Raw genomic sequence first — 20,937 nt, 5'->3', positions numbered from 1 at the left:
CATCATGCATCTGACACCATGATATTTCCAAAAAGCCCAAACATGGTAAGAAAAAGGTTGTCTCCTTAATTCTGGAGAAAAACCACCTCTTTTCCACAAAGTGACCATCCAAAATCATGAATATTCCACCCTTAGATTAATAGATAAAATCCCCAAACTAGAAACAGGAGGGGCAGCAGCTCTCCCTTGAGCCTGCCGGCTCTCTCATCTGTGGGTGTGCTTTCACTTGGCAGAAGTCTTTGGGGCTGACCACTTTTGGCAGCCTGCTCTCCCTTTTGAGAGTGAGCTTACTTTGTCTTCACGGCTGACAGCTCCTGGCTGCCTAGTCTCCCTTCTGAAAGTGCACTTTTGCTTTTAATAAAGCGAGCTTGCATACAATCAAATTCTGGCGTCTGCCTTCAATGCTTTGTTCCCTGGACGCCGAGAACTGAGGTCTTGAAGTTCTGGGACTCCCCAGAAACGGTAACATGTTGACATTTTTTTTCTTTAAATTGGGGAGGTATTTTACCCTAGAACAGATCTAAGCTTAATAAAAAGGGTTTTCCTACAAAGAGTTTTTGAGCTAAAATGATATTATGTATCCCTGTGTTTCCTGAGTTCCTACAGCCCCACTTTGAGAAAGAAGTAGTTTATCAGGCGTCTGCAGGTTAGAGGATGAACCCAAAGAAGATAAGGGGCTTTCTTCTTTCTACTTTGCCCTCAGTTTTCTAATCTGAAGAATGAGTTTATGTGGTACTTCCAAGGCTGCAATGAAGATTAAGAAACAGAATAAAGCGCTTAGCAAAGTGCCTTATAAACATGCCAAGTGAGAAATATCAGTACCTTTTGCTCCCTCCTCCTCCTCTCCCCCGCCGCTTTCTTCTGCCCTCGGCCTCCCTCCCCGGCCCTTCTTGTCCTTCCCCCGGAAGCCTGACACTGCCTCCAGGTCCGGATCCCATGTCCCGAGCTGGGCAGCGCCCCCGCAGCCGCCAGCGCCCCGGACCCGGTAACTGCGCCCGGGCCTGGGCAGCCCTCCGCTGCGCGCCAGGTCAGCCGATCCGATCCCGGCGGGGCTGGGGATCCGCCGCTCGCTTGCTCGCCCTGGAGACCCCTGCAAGCCAGCGGGCAGCCCAGCGGGCTTGTCCTCTCGCGCCCACGCTCCCCTCCTCGCGTCCCCTCCCTGCAGATCATTGCGGCCTCCCCCGGGCAGTCGGTTAATTGATACTTCTGAGCTCTTAAACTTCTCGAGATTTCCTTCTGCCTTGACTTCAGTGTGGCTGTGTCGGCTCCCGTCCCTTTCTATGACTAACCTCTTGTTCAGAATCTGCGACTTGTAGGAAAACTGAGAAGTCTGGGGTGTTTTCAGAAGCAGAGAATGGAGCCATATCTTGCAGACCTTTTTAGAACTTTCTTGGCCCAGTGACCCTAGAGAGGCAGCCGCCTGCCTGAGTCCTGCCAGGGGCCTCCGCCCCTGATGGGTGCAGTTTGTGATCGGCGCACAGTCACCAGGGGTTCAGCTGTTGAGATCCAAGTCTCTGCCCCACCCCTTCTCAGAAAAATCTCCCCTCCTCTCCAAGGAGCCACACAAGCCCTTTCTGACACGGTCCCTGGCCTTAGGACGCTCTCCTATTTCTCTTGTTCTGCATACAGGTTATCAGTCAGTTTTTCTGACCCATCTCTACTCTGGAATGGGATGCAGAAGAGCCACAATATAAAATCTTCTATTTCAGAGGTCATTTAGTCCAGTCTCCTCAGGTGCTTGGAGTGCCCATACAATGGTCCTACAAAAGTGCTTGACATTCAACTTCACCACCTCCTGTGGCAGCTACTCCTACTTCTGGGCTTCTCTCTTTGTTTTATCTTACATTGAACCCAACGATTTGTCTTCTCTGTACCTTTGCCCTATTGGCCTGAGAATGCTCCCCCTTGGGGTCACCTGTGTGCTACTCAGCCCATGTCCTTACAATGACATGTGTAGAGCCTGGTGTCAGGCCCTCTCCTTTGTTCCTGGGCTACTTTGTCCACGTCCTTCATCAAACACAGAGCCCAGGACAGAGCCTAGTGCCCCAAGTGTGATGTCGTCCAACCCTGGGCATTCTGCAGATGTTTTCTTTTGTTGTCCTTATAGCCCTGCCTGTCCCCACCCTTCCCTCTGCCTGCGGCAGCTTCTCTGACAGCTCAATTGCTTCCTTTCCTTTAATCTGGTCCTATGAAGAGGCCAGGCTTGGTCCCACTCTTATTACTCCAGGGTCTGGGGTAGTTTGCATTGGCTCTAACCCTTGCCACAGAGTTACAGAAATTCCTCTCCTTACTGAAGGTACTGCTAGCCCTCAGACCCCTACCCTGGTTCTGTTTTGTGAAACAGTGGGCTTGCTTTGCTTCCCTGCCTGAGTTGGCCTTAAGAGTTTCCCTGATTTCATTTCCTTGAAGTGAAGTCATATCCCTGTATCATATGTGTCCCAGTTTGCTCAAGACTGTTCTAGCTTATACCCATTGCCCAGCATAAATATTAATACTCTCCACTTTCACTTTCAAAAGGTTCATGATTTGGATGGTTAAACTTGTCTCTGTCTCTAAGTTGGATGCTTTGTATTTGTAGGTGGTGGGGTGGCACATGACAGCCCATGTGGGTATCGCACAGGGCTAAGAGGTGTCAGGTTCAGTCTAGGAAACCAGAATTCCTGTAGCTCATACCCTTGTTATAGCTGTGCAGCTTCAAGTGGCTTTGCCCTCAGAGGGCAGGGATTCCCCTCTGACCCTGGCGCAGAAATGAGTCCAAGCTGGTACTGAGAGCTACCATATGTCTGGTCAAATTTACCCCCAGAGGTGCTGTGGGGCTTTAAAATCAGAGCTCCCAAATTTACAGCCATGACAGAAAAAGATGTCAAGAGCTCAAACCCAGCTGCTTGACATGGCATCTGGCTCTGGGGAACCCAACTGATGTGGCAGTGTAACCAAAGCGAGGCCTGAGGTGCCCTTGGACACTCCCACCCCCACACCAGTGAGAGAGCTCTGAGTCCACCCAGGGCCAATCAGCCATGGCTAAAGGGTTTTAAGGGCAGCAAGTCAGCACTTCCAGCTACTCTTCTAGGGTAGGGCACTGATTTTCAGCTAGGACGACCAACTGTCCTAGTTTGCCCAGGACGAGGAGTGACCTGGGATATAGGACTTTCAGTTTTAAAAGGAGGAAAGTTTTGGGCAAACTGGGAAGAGTTAGCTACCCTATTCTTAACTCTGGCTGCACATTAGATGACCATGAGGAGCCTCTCATTTAGAGATTCTGATTTAATTGACCCAGGTAGGCTCCTAAGGAGAAGTATTTTTTAAAGCTCCTAAGCTGATTCCAGCAAACTACTAAAGTTGAGAACCACTAGGTTATAGGCAACACGGCTAAACGACCATTGAAGGTAGTTATTTTTGAGCAGAAGTGGGTAGAAACATCTTTCAAAAAGGTGTATGAACAAGTATGGTGGTTCTCTCTTTGTTAAGAGGAATATCAAAATGGCAGTTATGATTATTGCTATTGGACCCCAAGGCCTCTTCCTCACCGGTGAGGACCAAGCTATCTCCTTTCCTGGCAAGCTCTGGTACCCCCCTTCCCAAGGTCATATGTCAGTGGAATTGCCTCATTCTGACTGGAGGGGTCATGATTTGTATAGTCTCAGATGACGTTGGCATGAGACTTGAGGCAGGACCCCAGTATTCTGGGCTAGGACACTTACCCCAATGAGTGGTGATCCAAGAGCTAACTGAGGAGGGCTGTGTGGACATCAGCTTTGCCCATAGGATGCTGGAGAAAGAGACTATGTGCCTCTGGGACTGTCACCTCTGCAGGCCTCCAGGACCATGTGGTACATCAGCACCCGGGGGATGGCTCCGCGGGTCGACTTTGAGGGGGCCCTCTTCTCTGGCTATGCTCCTGATGGAGGCCTCTTCATGCCCGAGGAGCTCCCACCGCTGGGCAGAGAGACGCTGCGTCAGTGGAGTGCACTCTCCTACCCAAGCCTGGTGAAGGAGCTGTGTGCCCTCTTCATTGGCCCTGAGCTCATTCCAAGAGATGACTTAAACGGTGAGCACCACTGCCTCACTTCCACTTTCCCTCCCCTGACAGATTAGCCCCCACGAGTTGCAAATCCATCACTCTGTCCCTAGGAGATCTTTAGTCACATTTCCCCAAATTTAGTGTTTTTTCCAGACTCTGGAATTCCAGAACTGGAAATATCCCCCAAAAGTTCATCTCGTCCAGTTCCCACCACCAGCCAAAATGATTTGCAGAGAATTATTTACCTTTAGTTTATTTTTAAAACACCTTTTCAAGACTAGCAACTTGAATGTTAGGACTTTTCCTTCCAGCATAGTACTTCCCGAACGGAATTTTGAGAGTGTCCTGGACCAGCTCACCTCAAACTGTAATGTGCATATGGATTCTCCTGCCGGGATCTTATTAAAATGTGGATTCTGATTCGCTAAGTCTGGAGTGAGCCTGAGAAGTTTGCTTTCCTATCATGTGTCCAGATGATGCTAGTGCTGCTGGTCCGTGGACCAAATATATGATATCCAGAACATAACAGTGACAGTTTGAGGATGGGGAGGAGAAGAAGATCTCTCAAAATGTGGTCTGATGACTAGCACTGATGGCATTGCCTGGGCACTTATTAGAATTCTCGGATTTCCTCAGACCAACTGAATCAGAGTTTGCCTTTTAAGACCCCAGGGGATTGGTTTGCCAGTTAAAGTTTGAGAAGTGCCGTTCCAGACTACCCCGATTCAGGTAGGTATGTGTGTAAGCCCTCCCACGGTTCTGGCATCACAGGTTTGAGATTTAGTAATGTAACAAATAAACAAAAGTGTCCTGTCTTTAGGAATCACATTTAGAAGACATGAGACATTGACTTGTTTGTCACATAACTTTAATTGAATCTTCTATGGGAATACATGTTCACTAGAAATCCAAATTATGATGATGTTTATGAAATAAAAAGTGAAAGTCTTACAGCGCCATATCTGCTGCGTGTGGGTGGGAATCACCATGAAGACTTCACGAACAGGCTGGTGCATGTCTTTCCAGCCTTTTTCCAGATTATACAATTATATTCATGCATGCTATCCTTTAGGATAAACATTTCTGGTCTTTTTATCCTGTAGTGGAGATAAAAACTTCAAATTCAAAAATTTGAGGGAAGACACAATAATGCCCGTCACTCACTGTCTTTGCAGATCTGATCTACCAAGCCTTCCGCAGATTCCGCCATAGAGAGGTGGTCCATCTGTCCAGGCTGAAGAATGGGCTGAACGTGTTGGAGCTGTGGCATGGGATCACGTATGCGTTTAAGGATCTGTCCCTGTGCTGCACAGCACAGTTCCTGCAGTACTTCCTGGAGAAGAGGGAGAAGCACATCACTGTGGTTGTGGGTACGCATTGTGGACTTGAGCTCTAGGGCCCTGTAGTGCCCCAACTTGCCAGTATCCACCCCCAGGCCATCCTCCGCGAATGTCTCTCGAAGTGTATTACTGGTTCTTCTAGAGCAGGGTTCTTAACTGTTTCTCGTGGCATAGGCGAGGCTATGGTACCTTCTCAGATTAATATTTTTAAAAATATAAAATACATAAGATCATGTGGTACCAAGCTCACAGATGCCCTGAATTCTATCTGTAGATCTCTTGGTGGTTCACGGGCCCCAGATTAAGTGCTAGGTTCCTACTCTCCAGGTATTTGCTGATAGATACTGCCTCATTTGGCAACAATGCTTTAGGGGCCATTTCTTTCTTTTTTCATCTCCTTCATTCTAAAGGGGAGAGTTCTTTTTTCTTCCCATCCAGGAACTTCAGGGGACACAGGGAGTGCTGCCATTGAGAGTGTTCAAGGGGCAAAGAATGTGGACATCATCGTTCTGCTGCCCAAGGGTCACTGCACGAAGATTCAGGAGCTCCAGATGACAACAGTGCTGAAGGAGAATGTCCATGTGTTTGGAGGTGAGTGCTGGGACAAGGCACCAGGGACACCGTGGCTTTACTTAAAGAGGTGGGCTAGAACGAAACTGGTTAATTTACTAGCTGACCATCCTTCCCCCTTTTTCTCCTTTCCTCCCTTCCTCAAACAGTCTTATTTTGAGCTTGGTAATACGCCTTGGCTTAACTTCAGGCGGGCTCTTGGCTACACAGTCTCATAAACTATTAGAGGTGACAGATGCATAAACCAATACTGACAACACAACCCAGGAAGTGCAGTTTTAAGAACATATCCCAAAGAACACCACCTCCGTGCAGGTTCATCTTGCTGATGCCATGTGTATAGGCAGCAACCCAGAGCTGTAGCCTAAGTGGAGTGACTTGGGTTTTGTTGTTGTTGTTGTTGTTGTTTGTTTGTTTGTTTGTTTGTTTTGGAGTGACTTGGGTTTTCTTCCCAGGCCACTGAAGCTTTGAGGGCACAACATGTTAAATAATTTTAAAAGAATGTTTCATTACATGTTGACAACTTATGCCCTCTTACAATATAGTAATGATTAAGCTATGCACTTGGTTAGCATGTCTGAGTATTTAAAGTAGGAAGCTACTCGGTGGCACTCATCATTGATGGCACTCATCACCCTTCCTTGAGCCACATTACGAATCGTAGCATTTTGAGAAAGGCAGAAAACCATCTCCAGGCCATCTATTCTGAATGGATTTAATCATTATGGAGATCAAGAGTGGAAAAAGAGGGGGTGAGTTTGAGTGGAGTCATATATTTTTATTTCTACCTCTCATATTCCATAAGACTTGAGGTAACCCCAAGGTAAGGGTCTTGGTGAGGTTTTGTATATGTGGCCTTGGGTGAGCTGTCCAGGTATCCTGGCTTGGTTTCCTCACTTTTCTGGCAAGACAGCGAATGTGGTGGCCAAAGCCATTTCTTCCACAGCTGGCCTGGCCTTCTGGTATAATCCCATAGAAAATATTTTTATATAACACCGATTTTGTCAAGGAGCAAAAGCACAGTGAAAACAAACCTTGCCCCTGGGAGTAGCATGAATATGCTTTGTCTATTTGTTCAAGAGGAAGCCCAAAGCCCCTGTGTTCTTTTCTTTAACAAGCGCATACACATTTCAGTGAGAAGTTCATGGTTTAGCTAATGCAGGTGTTGGCAAAATCTTACACATTAGTCTTGATACTTACCCATATTTGGCTGCATTTTCCTATAGTCATTGCAAGATTTTAATGTACAAGATTCAGGTTCCTGAGGGTCCCTGTTATACTCCCAGCACCAAAATTACTAGTTGTAGATCTAGGACCATCTTTGCCCAGAATCAAAGCAACAAATAGCTTTTTGTGCCTCTGTCCTTTCACCTATCCCCTTCTCACTTTGGACACAGATATTGGAAGGCTTTTACCTGAGAGTGTGCACGGGGGCTCCATTCTCGACCGCAAGTTGGAGACCGCCATTTACAAAATAGTGGCAGAAAAGTGGATGGTGATGAGTGCATTTCATCAGAAATGTGTTCCTGCTGGAGCCAAAGGGGCATTTCTGTTTGTACATGTCCCGAGCTTTAAGAAAATAAGGCAGCATACTTTATAAATAAATTAGTTTTTATTTCTAAACATCACTTTTCTAGTTCTTCCTTTCCTTTCTAGAATCTTCTGACTTGGTTTCCAGGAGGATATGTGTTAGTTCAGGACTACGTATGTTCTGTTAGACTGTTGAGCTCAGGGAGTAGGGTGGATCACACAGGGTGGATCACCGTGTGTTAGACACTGTTTTATAAGTCATCAATTTCCATATAGTACAGTTGGTTCTTCTTAAGCACAGAATAATCAGCATGTGCTGGTTAAATATTATTTGGGATGTTTTTGCCTGGAAGTGACAAAAAATCCAACTCAGACCAGCTTGAACAGGAATATTTTCCAGCTGATATAACTGGAAGTCCAGAGGTGGGGTGGGCTCCTGATGATTGATTCCGTGTGACTCAGCAGTACCCTGAGGGACCCAGGTTCTTCGCATTCTCTGTTCTGCCTTCCCCAGTCCTAAGGCTCATTCCTCTGGTGGCCTTTGATAGTTACTTGGAGTAACCACGCCTCTGTCTTCCTGTGGCTCTCTTAAAAGCAGTGAGTCTTTCCTGGAACCCTGGCAAACATGCCCCTCGTGCATAGCTCTGGAGTCAGCCCCTGGCCTCATTGCTGTTGCAAAGCAGTGAAGGGCAGAATGAATAACAACCTCAGTGTATGCTCTGGCACTTCTCCCAGTAAATCTTCCCCTGCTCTCCTCCAGGTTAGGCTCCGATGGAGAAATAGACTCAGGTTTCAAATTAGCGATCAGTATTGGTTTGATTGCTGGTTGAGCTGGGTTGGAAAATGCAACTAGTAGCCAATTTACCCATAAATTTACCCAATAATTTATCCGTAAATTAAACCGTGTACCTACCCAGCCCAGGAAGGAGTCCTCCCATGTCATCTTACCTACCATGTGGAGCAGAGAGCAGAACACCCACCCTTGGTATTTAAATGAGAGAAGAAGGGCAGAGCACATGGAAACAGTGACACTTCTCTCATAACTCCTGATAGAGGACTGTGGCGTAAAGGATCAGCCTCTTACCATCCCACCACCTGATAAGCCATTCCTCCTCCTTTCCAGAGAGTGGGGGAGGTGGGCATGGAATACAAAGAGGAATTCTTTTTGCAGTATCCCAGAAGGTCGACATCTTATATCTTATTTTATATGAGAGTAGCAATATTGGAAATATTACAAGAATGTGAGAAACGTTTTCTATCCTTGAGGAGCTTAATTTTAAGCCTGGAAAGCCAGGCCAAGACACAGCAGAGTAAAGAAAGCAAAGCTCAGTGAAAGTCCCAGCTGGATGGGCAGTTGCTGACTACCTGGGGTTCTTGGTAGGCAGTTGTGGGCAGTTGCTGACTACCTGGGGTTCTTCGTGCTCCTGATACCTGCCCTCCCCTCTCTCGCATGACAGTGGAGGGAAACAGCGATGAGCTCGATGAGCCAATCAAGGCCGTGTTTGCGGATGTGGCTTTTGTCAAGAAGCACAATCTGATGAGTCTGAATTCAATCAACTGGTCTCGGATCCTCGTGCAAATGGCCCACCACTTCTTTGCTTATTTCCGGTGTGTTCCATCCTTAGATATGGACCCACTGCCCCCTGTGGAGGTGGTTGTGCCAACGGGGGCTGCTGGTAACCTTGCAGGTAAGGAGACCCCTGAGTGGAAATGGGCTTTCCAGAGAAACATCTGTGGCCCCAATCCTTCCAGCTGCCCTTTGCCTGCAACTGCATAGCTCTGAAGTGATGGGAAACTAGACAGAAGAAACTCCCAGAAAACTTTCCCCTAACTCCCTGAGGGGAGGTGTGGCCTCTTGCTGCAGTAGGGCATGATGGGTTAACCCCGACATGCTCTGGCCACCTGACCTGACGCCCTAGCTTGGCAGAGTGTGGAGAGATAGATCAAGGTTCAGCCACTGTGCCCAGCTGCCAGTGCCCTCCTCCAGAAATATAGACTTAACCGCCAGCCGCAGCCAGCTGCCTGCTATGAGGGCAAGTGACTCAGCTGGCACGACGTGTTCCCACTCCTAGAAACGCTACCCAGAGACATGTGAAGTGAAAAAGAGTTCTGGACTTAGGGTTCTGGCCCTAGTTCTGTCCTTAACCAGCTGAAGTCTGTGGGACAGACCCTTAGACGTAGCTCCTCAGGTATAAAAGAGGGGTTACATCATTTATTAGATCTCTCAGGGCTGCTGTGAGGCACAGATAAGATTCTTTATGTTTATATATGACCTTTGTACAGCTGCATGACCTTAAAGTCATTTTCTATAATAATAATTAACATTAATGAAGCACTTACTATACATCGGGCATTGCTCTAAGTGCTTTTCATGTATTAATTCTTTTAATCCTCACAAGTGACTATGAGAAGGACAATACTGTGCTTTCTATTTTGTAATGAGGAAACTGAGCCACGGAGAAGTTAATCGGCTTGCCTCTGGTTACATACTGGTCAGTAGCAGAGCCAGAATCACAGCCCAGGCAGGCTGATCCAGAGCCTGCGTCCTCGCCAGCTTGCTAGGCTGCCTCCTGATGGGCACTGCTGTTTCTGATGGTTCTGTCGGTGTATACCGAGATGGCTTAGGTGAGACAATGAAAGCATTTAGTGGTCAGGAGTCTGCCTGACTTCTTCCACTAACACAGAGATGGAAAGAACAATGATCTGGCAGTTGGGCAAGGATACTCAACTTTTTTCATCCCTGGGGTGAATCTCACCAAGCTACCAATTCATATCATTTTCCAGTGAATGGCGCCATCCAGAGTCATGCAATCCACACAGCCCCAGTGGCTGCCACAGTGCCTGGCACAAAATAAACATTAGCAGAGAGTTCTCCTGTCTCTTCCTGCTCTATCAGTGAAGGGTAAAATGAATAACAACCTGGACCCTCTGAGCCTCCGTTTCTCCTCTTTCATAGATGGATATCATGATATTTTCATGAGGATCAAATGAAAAAAAAAAAACCATGAGTGCTTTGCAAAATTAAGAGTGATTTCGGGGTGGTGTGCTTATCCCTAACTCCTCTTAACGATGCACCAGAGATAAACCATTCATGGAAGTATGTAAAAACATCCTAAACGACGTAACCTTTTCGGGCTCTCCATCTCCCAGAGTGAGGAATTCCTGGTTTGTTCCACGCAAACAGGAATCGCTGTTAAGGTGGATGAAGTGCGCCTCTCTAGGAGATGTGGCCTGAAGACGCTGGTTGAAGGAGCCTGAGTCAAGGGACAAGAGCATGTGCTCTGGACCTACACAGACCTCGTTTGTACCCTTACTCTGCCACTTCACAGGCTTTGGGCGGATCATTTCAACTTCCCAGAACCTTCATTTTCTCTTCTGCAAATGATAGCGAGCATGCGTGTCAGTACCTGGTGATGGTTTGGGGTGCGGGCAGCATGGAGAACGGTATCTGGGCACATAGCATTCTCCTCCTCCTTTTTTCCTTCTTTTTGGTAACCAGTTTTATTACTACATGATTCACATGCTTTACAACTCACCACAGTTCAATAGTTGTTAGAATATTCAAAGATTTGTACAATTACTACAATCCATTCTAGAACATTTTCATCACCCTAAAAGGAAACCCTGTTCCCATTAGCAGTCACTCCCTATTTCTCCTCATTTTTCCCTCAGTTCTAGGCAACTGTTAATCTATTTTGTCTCTATAAATTTGCCTATTCTGGACATTTTATATAAATGGAATCATTACAATATGTTGCCTTCTGTGTCTAGCTTTTTTTGCTTTGTATAATGTTTTTAACATATCAGTACTTCATTCCTTTTTATGTCTAAATAATATTCCATTGTATGGATAGTTCACACTTTATTTATCCATTTATCAGTTAATAGAACATTTGTATTGTTTCGATTTTTTAGCTATTATGAATAATGCTGCTATGAACATTTGTGTATGAGTTTTTGCGTGAACCTGTTTTTATCTTGAGTATATATATCTAGGAGTGAATTTGTGAGTCAAATGGTAACTCTGCTTAACTTTTTGAAGAACTTACAGATTATTTTCCAAGGCGACTGCACTATTTTACGTTCCCACCAACAATGTATGAGAATTCCAATTAATCCATATCCTGAGTAAAACATGTTATTATCTTCTTTTATTCTAGCCGGCCTAGTGGATATGAGGTGGTGCATCATTGTGGTTTTGGTCTTTATTTTCCTGATGGCTAATGATGTTGAGTATCTTTTCATGTGTTCATTCAACATTTGTATATCTTCTTTGGGGAAAGATCTGTCAAGTCCTTTGCCCATTTTTAAGTTGGGTTATTTGTATTTTTATTTTTGTGTTGTAAGAGCTCTTTATATATTCTAGATACAAGCCTCTTATCAAATGTATGATTTGCAAATAGTTTTTCTTATTCTGTGGATTGCCTTTCCATTTTCTTGATGGTGTCCTTTTGCAGCACAAAAGCTTCAAATGCACAAAAATTTCTCAATTTTGATGAAGTCCAGTTAACTATTTTTTATTTTGTTGTTTGTGCTTTTGGTGTCATTTCTGAGAAACCTAGTCCTTCTCCTCTCTTAAGCTGGGTGCCTTGCTCAGAAGATGGGCCTGCCCATCCGCCTGGTCGCAGCAGTGAACCACAACGACATCATCCACAGGACTGTCAAGCGAGGAGACTTCTCCCTGTCTAAGACCGTCAAACCAACCTTGGCATCAGCTATGGACATTCAGGTGGGGCCTGTGGGAAGGCATGCAGGTCTGGTCAAGTGTTGATTAGCTGGGGAGGGATAAGGGCTGAGAACAGAGTGCCCCCTGGGATTATGCTTTTCTGTCCAGGTGCCCTACAACATGGAGAGGATATTCTGGCTGTTATCTGACTCTGACAGCCAGGTGACTAGAGCCCTCATGGAGCAGTTTGAAAGGACCCAAAGTGTGAGTCTACCTGAGGAACTTCAAAGCAAGGTCAGTCACCACCCACACACCCCGGGGAAAGGAAGGGGTGCGGCTCCAAGATACAACCAAATTTGGGGTTTGGAAATCTGTTCAAGGGAAGGGGACACCTTTCTTGCATCTGCTATGAGCCTGGAACTTTTGCAGTCACTTTATATGGATTCATTTATTGAATGAGGAGAGGCAGTGGAGAATATTGGCTTAGAGTAAGACGGGGCTCAACTTTAAACCAGCTGTGAGACCTTTGACTGGTTTCTTAAACTCTGTGCCTCAATTTCCTCATCTGTAAAATGAGGATAATAAGAATGCCTACCTCATAGCCTTGTTGAAGATTTAAGTCAAATTATACCCATGAAGCACTTTGAATACTGCCAGGCAGTGTCAGGCTTGATATGTTAACCATTATTATTTTTATTTATTATTGTTATTGATTTCCAATAACTGGAAGCCACTTTGTGCAGCCAGTATGAGCAGAGACCATTGTCCTGTCAGTAGTTTGTTTGTTTGTTTGTTTGTTTGTTTGTTTGTTTGTTTTTAAGGAGGTGAAATTTTGTCTCCTCGGAGTGGTCGGAATCTAGTTGGCAGGGATTGCTTTTATTTGCCACCTGGTGATGGTCACTTACTTTATGTAAAAAACAAAACAAAACAAGCTATTTCACACGTTGAAGTTACCTTTAATTTTCTCTACCACATTTCCACCAAGTGGTCATCCAGACTATGTATCCTCCAGGGACAGGGCCTCACTACCTGGCATCATCTCTAATCATCACAGAGTTCTCCATGTGGGGCTGTAGTCTGACCCTCCTCGCTTGCACGCTGCAGGCAGCCTTAGCCCCATGTTTGAAGAGGATCTGTGTCAGCCTTCCCGGACCTTTTAGTTTTGTCTCACACAGCGTCATTCTGAGTGGTCTTAAAGGGTTGTCCCCAGGACTGGGCTTAGCCACTCACACAGACCGGAGTGGAATTTCTGTCTTCTGGAGTTCATACTGCTTTTGATGTATCCTGTCTTAATATTTGGACTGCTGTAACACAGTACAATAGACCAGGTGGCTTACAAACAACACTAATTCGTTTCTCACAGTTCCTGAGGCTGGAAGTCTGAGAGCAGGTTGGTTTGGGTTGGCGAGGGCATTCTGCCAAGTTGCAGATGGCCACCTTCTCATATCCTCACATGGCAGGAGGAGGTTTATTTAACTCTCTGGCTTCTTTTTATAAAGACTAATCTCATTCATGAGAGCTCCCTCCTCATGACCTAATTATCTCCCAAAGGCCCCATCGCCAAACACCAATGTGACATTTCAGTTTCAACATAGGAATTTGGGGGGGACACAAACATTCAGACCATAACACAACCAAAGATCGACTTAATTGGTTAATGGTTTGTTTTGACATTTACATTCTTTCTCATGTAAATGAGGTGCTCCATGAAGACAGACACAGTATCCCCCAGTTCTTCATTCTATCCCTGGTTGTACATGTAAAAGACACTCCACCTCCTGGAATAGCATTCATTCATTCATTCGTTCATTCACTCATTCATTCACATTACATATATTGCCAGAACCTGCAAGGTGCTGGAGATACAAAGATAAATAAAATGCATTCATTGTCTTCTGTGAGCCCTGATGGGACAGGCAGCCATATTAACAATTTATAATGCCTTATGGGCTCTGTTGCAGTCAAGTATATGCAGGGTGTTTGGCACATCATAAGCATGCAATAAATTTTCAGAGAATGATCAAATAAACCATCTCCACTGAGGACACACCGAGAAGGGAGTCTTCCTCTGTCTGAGGGTAGTGGGGCGGTTTCCTAGAGGAGGTGCTATGTGAGCTGAGTGGAAACTGAAAGGAAAGTGTTCTCACACCCATGGGAAGGGGCGCACCAAAAATAAAGCACCAGGAACGTTTCAATGCCCTTAACCTTCTGTGTTTTTGCAGTTGTTGAACAAAACTATATACTAATTTTCTAATTCATGAGCCAAATCCAAACTAAGTTTATTAACCTGAAACGCAAATGCATTCTTCCCTCAAGTTGAGTGAATCAGCTTAAAACTGGGAAATGTTGGAAAACAGATTTTTCTCTGAGCTGAATCTAAGCCATTCAATCTGAACATTTCATCTGAGTTTCTGATATTGATCTGTCTATGTTATGTAGTAGGTTTTTGGTCATCTTTCTCCTGCTTTCTCTCTAACACTGATCTTTACCCCTCTGACTCTGGGACCCATCAGCTTTCAGCAGCAGTGACGTCTGAGTCGGTGTCAGATGAGGCCATCACCCAGACCATGGGCCGCTGCTGGGAAGAGAACCAGTACCTGCTGTGCCCTCACTCAGCTGTGGCTGTGAGCTACCATTACCAGCAGATGGACAGGCAGCAGCCCAGGTACGGCCATGAGTATCTGTGTCACTACGGGGCACCCTTTGGCTTTCAGGGGCCCTCCTCTTCCCCAAGCAGGGAGATAGGAATGTGAACAAATGGCTTTAATGAGTATGATGGGTGCTGTGTGGAACTGTGCCCTGAGAAGCGTGGTCCCAGAAGAAGGTGCATGATAGATATCGGGGACAGCCACTCTGAGAGGTGATGGTTGCGCTAGGCCTTCAAGTAAAAGAAGCAGTTTGCTCAGCTGTCATTATAGATAAATTCAAGGTACCAAACATCTGTCTCTTTCTCCTCCATGCCCCACACAACCCCTAACCTTCCCTGTTCTTTCTTCTCCTCCCTCCTCCCCTTCTTTCTATACCTGTCCTTCTATCTGCTGTCCCTGCCTACTTGTTTCTACCTGTGCCACCCCTCACAGCCCTCCCCGGTGTTGCCTGGCTCCCGCCTCTGCAGCCAAGTTCCCAGAAGCTGTCCTGGCTGCCGGGCTGACCCCACAGATTCCCTCGGAGGTATCAGCCCTGGAGAAGAAAGAGACACGCTGTACCCCAATGCGGAAGAGTGATGACTGGACCCTAATGCTTCGGGACACAATTGAGGACATAGGCCAGCAGTGGAGGGGTCACTTCCCAAATGCTCCAGAATAGCCAGGCTGGAGTAGGCTTCAGACCCTGGGAGCGGGTAGGGTTCCGAGGTGCCTTGTTTGTGGTCTTCCTTTTAAAATTTGGCGTAGGAGGTTCTCAGGAGCTGCGTGGGGGCTGGAGACAGCTGTCTTTGCCCTGTGCTCTCACCATGGCAGGGTGGTGCCTGGACTCCAGGGAGGCGGGGAGGGGGTGCAAACAGTTGCTGGAGGCACACCCCCACCGCTGAACAGTGCGGGGGGCATCTCTGTTGTATGAGAAGGTTTCAGGGCCTGCAAATGAAGGGCCTTGAGCTCAGCCCCGGGGTTTAGGAACCTAGACCCTAAACCTGGGCAAGTGGGGGCTGCTCACTGCATTAGCACAGGCCCGGGGCTCACGTAAACAGACCTCTGGCCTGTTTATCCAGAGGTCTCCGCCACCTTATCAGAGGCTTCCACCCTGTTGAGATATTTTTAAGGAGGTGAGATGTTGGGAATCCCTAGACTACAAGTGCATATTCAGTGTGACGGTGACTCTGCATGACCTGTGGGCAGAGCATGGTGGCTGCCGAGTGGGATGGTGGTGCTGCGGTGTGTGCTACATCCACCAGCTGCTACAGATGGGCTAAGTGTGTAGCGGGCAGCAGAATAGGCAACAGGGCAAGTGGCACAGATGGTGGTGGTGGATGGGGTTGAGGTGTGGGATCACCAGATCTAGGTCATGAGGGTAAGTGTGCTCCTCAAAGTGCAAACAGTCAAGTTGCCCTGTTGCTCATACATCAGGTTCGCCTGCTTTGTTAAACCAGGGCGTATGTCATAGCAGTGCGAAGCAATGATCCCTTGTTGGCCACCAAATAAAGTCTAGATGCCTACATTTCCATAGGTGCCTCCATGATCATCCTGCCCCAGAGAAATCAAATCGTTCTTTCCTCTGAGAACATGACTCACTCTCTCCCCTTTCCTTGTACTTGCCTCTGTGTGAAGGTCCTTTGATGAGGCCACAAGACCCAGCCCACAGACTTTTTAAATCCTGGTTCCTGTGTCTTGTTTGCTGCGGAGTTGGCCCTCAACAGCCCAGCTAAAATAATGACTCCTGTTTCTGAACTCTGGCAGAATTTTAACTGTAAGTTTCTTAAGATGCATAGTACCTTCTACCCTGTTTTATGGTTCTTCGCATTAGACATTATCTCCTCATCTCTAAGCTTCTTGAAAATAGAAACCATTGCTCAGCACAATGAGCTGAAACTTTTTAGATTTGCCCCCATTGATTAAAAAATTTTTGATATGTTCTCCCAACATATTTATACTAAATTATGTATATACTACACAAATCACATACTAAAATAGGACTGAAGGAATAATAATAAAACCTACATTTAATACTCCAGTGGATTGCCTTATAGGGCCGTCTTTGGCAGTCTTGGTTGAGTGTAGTGCCTGGTGCATTCTGTAACCAGCCAGGAACCAGGGGTGTGGCTCCTCTGTGATTGCATATCTGCCCGACACTGAGGGATGATTCTCAAAGTGTGACCCTTTGGTCTCTTCAGAATACACACTCTAGGCCCTCCCATACCCCGGGACCTCCAGAAGCAGATCTCGGCATGGGGTGGGCATCTGCAGTTTTTACAAATTCTTCAAGTCTTTTGTGCATTTTAATTTGGGACATCCTGGCTGGGAACTTTAAGTTTACAAATAAGTTTCTTCCAAATGAGATGTGCTTTATTCCTCCTTCTGTTCTCGTGATCTAGCCCTGCACTGTCCAATTCCATAGCCACTAGCCATATGTGACTGTTGAGCACTTGACATGTGAACAGTACAACTAAGGAACTGAATTTTAAATTTTATGTTACTTAATTTACAATTAAAATTTAAAACTACTTGATTCAGTTATCGGAAAACTTAAGTATGTTCGGAAAAATGCCGATAGCGAATTTGCTTTTTCAGTTGTAAATTTTATGAAGTATATAAAATACTGATAAGTATTTCCAATGAAAGTTTAGTTAGAACACTGAATTAGACATTGAGATGTGCCACGATTGTAAAATCATCCTGGATTTCAAAGACTTTGAATGAAAAGAAACGAAAATATCTCTCTAATAATTTTATGTTGATTACATGTTGAAAGGATAGTATTGATGTTTTGTGATAAATAAAATTTATTATCAAAATCGATTTCATTAATTTCCTTTTACAAGGATATTTAAAGTCATTTATGTGGCTCACATTGTATTTCTATAGACAGCAGTGATCTAGAGCTTAACCTTGGCTTTGTGTACACGTGAACACAGTGCACATAGTTGCGAATTTAGTTATATTACTGGATTCAAATCCTATGTGGACTGAGGGGGTAGGGTTAGACAAATACAAATACGTGAATGTCGGCACAAGCCTCTTTCATGCCCTGGTCACTAGGGGACCCTCTGGGAGGCAGATGACACAAGCACGGTGTGGAGGGAGATTTGCCACCACTAGAGGATGCTGTTGCTACCACTCTGAAGGCGGCTATGAAAGGACCCAGTGGGTATCTGGCCTCCAGAGCCCCCTTCCCATGCCCTGGAGTCTAAAGGAGTTGGTTGCCAAGGCAGGATCTCTGCCTGCCATCCCCGCATCAGAACATGGGAGCCCCGGGAGGCCGGCGGGCACCCTTACTGGAGAGCTTGACATTGAAGCATGGCATTCAGTACAAGAAAGAAGGTCGAATGCTGGACACACAGGAGGATGGAAGGAACATCCCTAATGATTATGACCCTTACAGGCCACAGCACTTGATGGTTCCTGAGACACTTAAACATCCACAACAGCAGACATGATGGAGACCCCGGGGCCCGGTTTTCAATTAGGCACAATAAGCCCGATGCTTTGGGATCATGATATGTTTAGAAGCCCATAAAAAGGTTTTAATTTCTTTTAAAAGAAAAGAAAAAAATAAATATAATCCAGTTTGGGTTATATTCATCTTTATAACAAAACGGTAGTACAACAGAATTTTAAATATTTTTTGTGTGTGGAGGAAGAGGCTCATGAAAGCGAAAGTACCCAAGGTCCACAGAGGCATAATGTGGTGGTGACAACCCCTACTCTGTGCCAGGTAATACTTTACAAAATTAACTAATTTAATCCTGACAGCAAGCTGTGACGTTGGTGTTACTTCTGTCTGCATTTTAGAGATGAGGAAACTGAGGAGCTGAGAGATGAGGTAATTGCCAGGTGGCACCGCTAGGGAGCAGAGAGGCTGGCATGAACGGAGTCATGTGGCTTCAAATCCAATGTGTATTTTCATCACACCGCCCCGTATGTAGCTGGTCATGTTCTGATGTGGTCTGCCACTTTCCATTCTTCTCCAGGCCACAGCCCTGCTCTGAGTCCTTCCCTCTCCTTTTTATCGGTGGACTTGGGAGTGTAGCTGTGCTTCTGGAGGAGGCCCACCAGGGGCTGCTGTAGCCCTGCTTTCCGGGTCCTCTGTAACCAGCATGGGCCCTGCACCCGGGACCAGCTGTGGCCAGGCAGAGCCAGAAGTTCCTTATCCTTTGGTGCCACATTTCTGAGGGCATCAGAGGACAAAGTTGGAATCACAGGGGTCACAAAATCCCCTGCCCTCTGGATGGTTCAGACTTATCATCTCTGAGAGGCCACCACACCTGTGAAAGGGAGCCCAGAATAAAGCCATTGGACACAGCACAAATAGACATGAAACCTAAACTACAGGATATTCTGGCCACAGGGAGTCTTAGGGCTGAGTGTAGGAGAAAAGCAGGAGTGAGACAAAGTTTGAGATATATGTGGGCACACGCACATACAGACACACACATACATCCCACTTAATGGAAAAAGTAAGGAGCTTGGTACCAAATGAAGTTAGAATCAGGTTGAAGTCGTCCTTTCTGAGTCACCCACTTACCAGTGGTGTGATCACAGATAAGCCATTTCATCTCCGGGCACCTCGGTTTCCTCATCCACTAATTTCAACACTTACCTTGCTGGTTTGTTTTGAGGATTACATGAGATAATGTATTTCCAAGTGCTGGGTAAGTGCTAAAATGCTGTACAAAAGGTTCTTATTATTAACACAATTATAGTCTGCACCAAACAATTTAGTACTTTTAAGCTATCTTGTATTTTTTACTAATTGCTTTGTGAATTAGTCTTATCTTGCCTGTGAGATTGCCTCCTCCTGGAGGACAGAATTCTTTTGTGGCCCCACAGGGCTCCGACAGCTCTGGCGCAGGGTCGGAGTTGCCGTCACCCAGCAACAGGCTCTGTGAGGGCCATGTGGGGGCTGAATGTCATGGATTGGTCAGTAGCGGCTCTGCGAGCCTTGTTAATGTTCAGCCATGGTGATGATGGAGGAAGTCCCTTTCCTGAGCACTAATGATGTGCTAAGCCCTTTGTAGAGCACTTCCCAGGCAGTGACTCCTTCAATTCTCATGAGGACTGTATGAAAAAGTACAATTAGGATTCATTTTAGAGATGAGGAAATGAAGCTCAGAGAGGTTATGTAACTTGGCCAAGGCCACCCAGCCAGTAAGCGGTAGAGCAGGGATGTGAGGCTGGGTGCAGGGTCTTCGAGCTTAACCACCATGCTAGACCAGGAGAGGTGCTTTGGGCCAGATGGCCTCCTATTTCTATTCAAATTGGAGCTTGCAGGCTAGACAAGAGATGGCCCCATCTGAAGGTAGAGAGAAGAAAAGAGGGCCCACCTTGAGGAGAAGAGCCACATGGTCTGCAGAGGGGGCACAGAGACAGTCCCCTGTGGGAGCTTTCCTCTGGCTCAAGCTGCCACCTGGTGCTGGATTCCTTGCTGGAAATGGCTGACAGCAGGTGTCTGATGAATGGAGTGGGTGCTGCTGTGGGAGGCGAGTGGAGTTAGAGTTGTTCTGTGAGCCTTCCAGCTGCTTCCAAGGAGGCCCAGCCTGGTCCGCCCCATTGGGAAGGCTCAGACTGCAGCTGGATGAAGCTGGGGAGACTTTTTCGAGTTTTCTGTTTCTAACTAAAGGGCAAGTGACACAGGGAGGGCTGGCCATTAGCCTCCTGGAAAGAGGAGAGGGCTGACTTCTTGCTGTCCTTCCTGCTGCCTTTGCCTTCCCAGACCCCCCATCAATTCATCCATTCTATAACCTGGGTGCCTCCAGGGCCTGGGCAAATGCTGAAGGCCAGTGTGGTGACTTCCTACCAAGTGCTGGGCACTGAGTTTGATACCAATTGATAGATAAAAAGTAGGAAATGATGTGGCTGGACTTGGCTTATGTAAAAGGATAAAAGTTTGTGATAACACCCAGGAGCTGTTCCAAGGCTGTGAGTGGCTGTTTCCGGAATGTTAAGAGCCCAGTAAATCCTCCTTCAGCCGCCTCATCCCCGTCCTACTCCAGCACTGACCCACAGTGCCATAGTGATGGGTTTAGGGGTCTGCTTCCTCACTACTGAAACATTCCTTAAAGTTTGCTGTCAAATACCTTATTAGCCAAAACCTAGCCAAAAAGCCTGGCCTTCTCTGAGTATGGCCTCTGTGAACGGTTGATTGGGACAGAACTGGCG

The 20,937-nt window shown here is 46.3% G+C and overlaps 1 protein-coding gene across 4 annotated transcripts; it reads left to right on the top strand.

Annotated features, from left to right (window-relative positions):
* The first annotated feature begins 320 nt into the window (after positions 1 to 320).
* THNSL2 (threonine synthase like 2) lies at positions 321 to 17,573 on the top strand. 4 transcript variants are annotated; one of them, XM_039852466.1, is made up of 10 exons: positions 902 to 1,027; positions 3,814 to 4,048; positions 5,197 to 5,391; positions 5,800 to 5,952; positions 8,919 to 9,149; positions 12,042 to 12,190; positions 12,296 to 12,421; positions 14,641 to 14,792; positions 15,208 to 15,467; positions 16,390 to 16,787. In XM_039852466.1, the coding sequence occupies exons 2-9, from the start codon at positions 3,826 to 3,828 to the stop codon at positions 15,431 to 15,433; spliced, it is 1,455 nt and encodes a 484-aa protein (XP_039708400.1). In that variant the 5' UTR covers positions 902 to 1,027; positions 3,814 to 3,825; the 3' UTR covers positions 15,434 to 15,467; positions 16,390 to 16,787. The 4 variants fall into 4 exon arrangements, with proteins under 4 accessions (XP_039708399.1, XP_039708401.1, XP_039708400.1 ...); XM_039852465.1 differs by lacking the exon at positions 902 to 1,027 and adding an exon at positions 321 to 462 and having other exon boundaries at positions 15,208 to 16,787; XM_039852464.1 differs by having other exon boundaries at positions 15,208 to 16,787.
* The last annotated feature ends 3,364 nt before the right edge of the window (positions 17,574 to 20,937 follow it).

Source organism: Pteropus medius, unplaced genomic scaffold, assembly GCF_902729225.1.
Source record: "Pteropus medius unplaced genomic scaffold, Ma_sr-lr_union100, whole genome shotgun sequence".
Lineage (NCBI taxonomy): Eukaryota > Metazoa > Chordata > Mammalia > Chiroptera > Pteropodidae > Pteropus > Pteropus medius.
The sequence above is the reverse complement of the archived record's forward strand: the minus strand, read 5'-3'. Positions and strand labels throughout refer to the sequence as shown.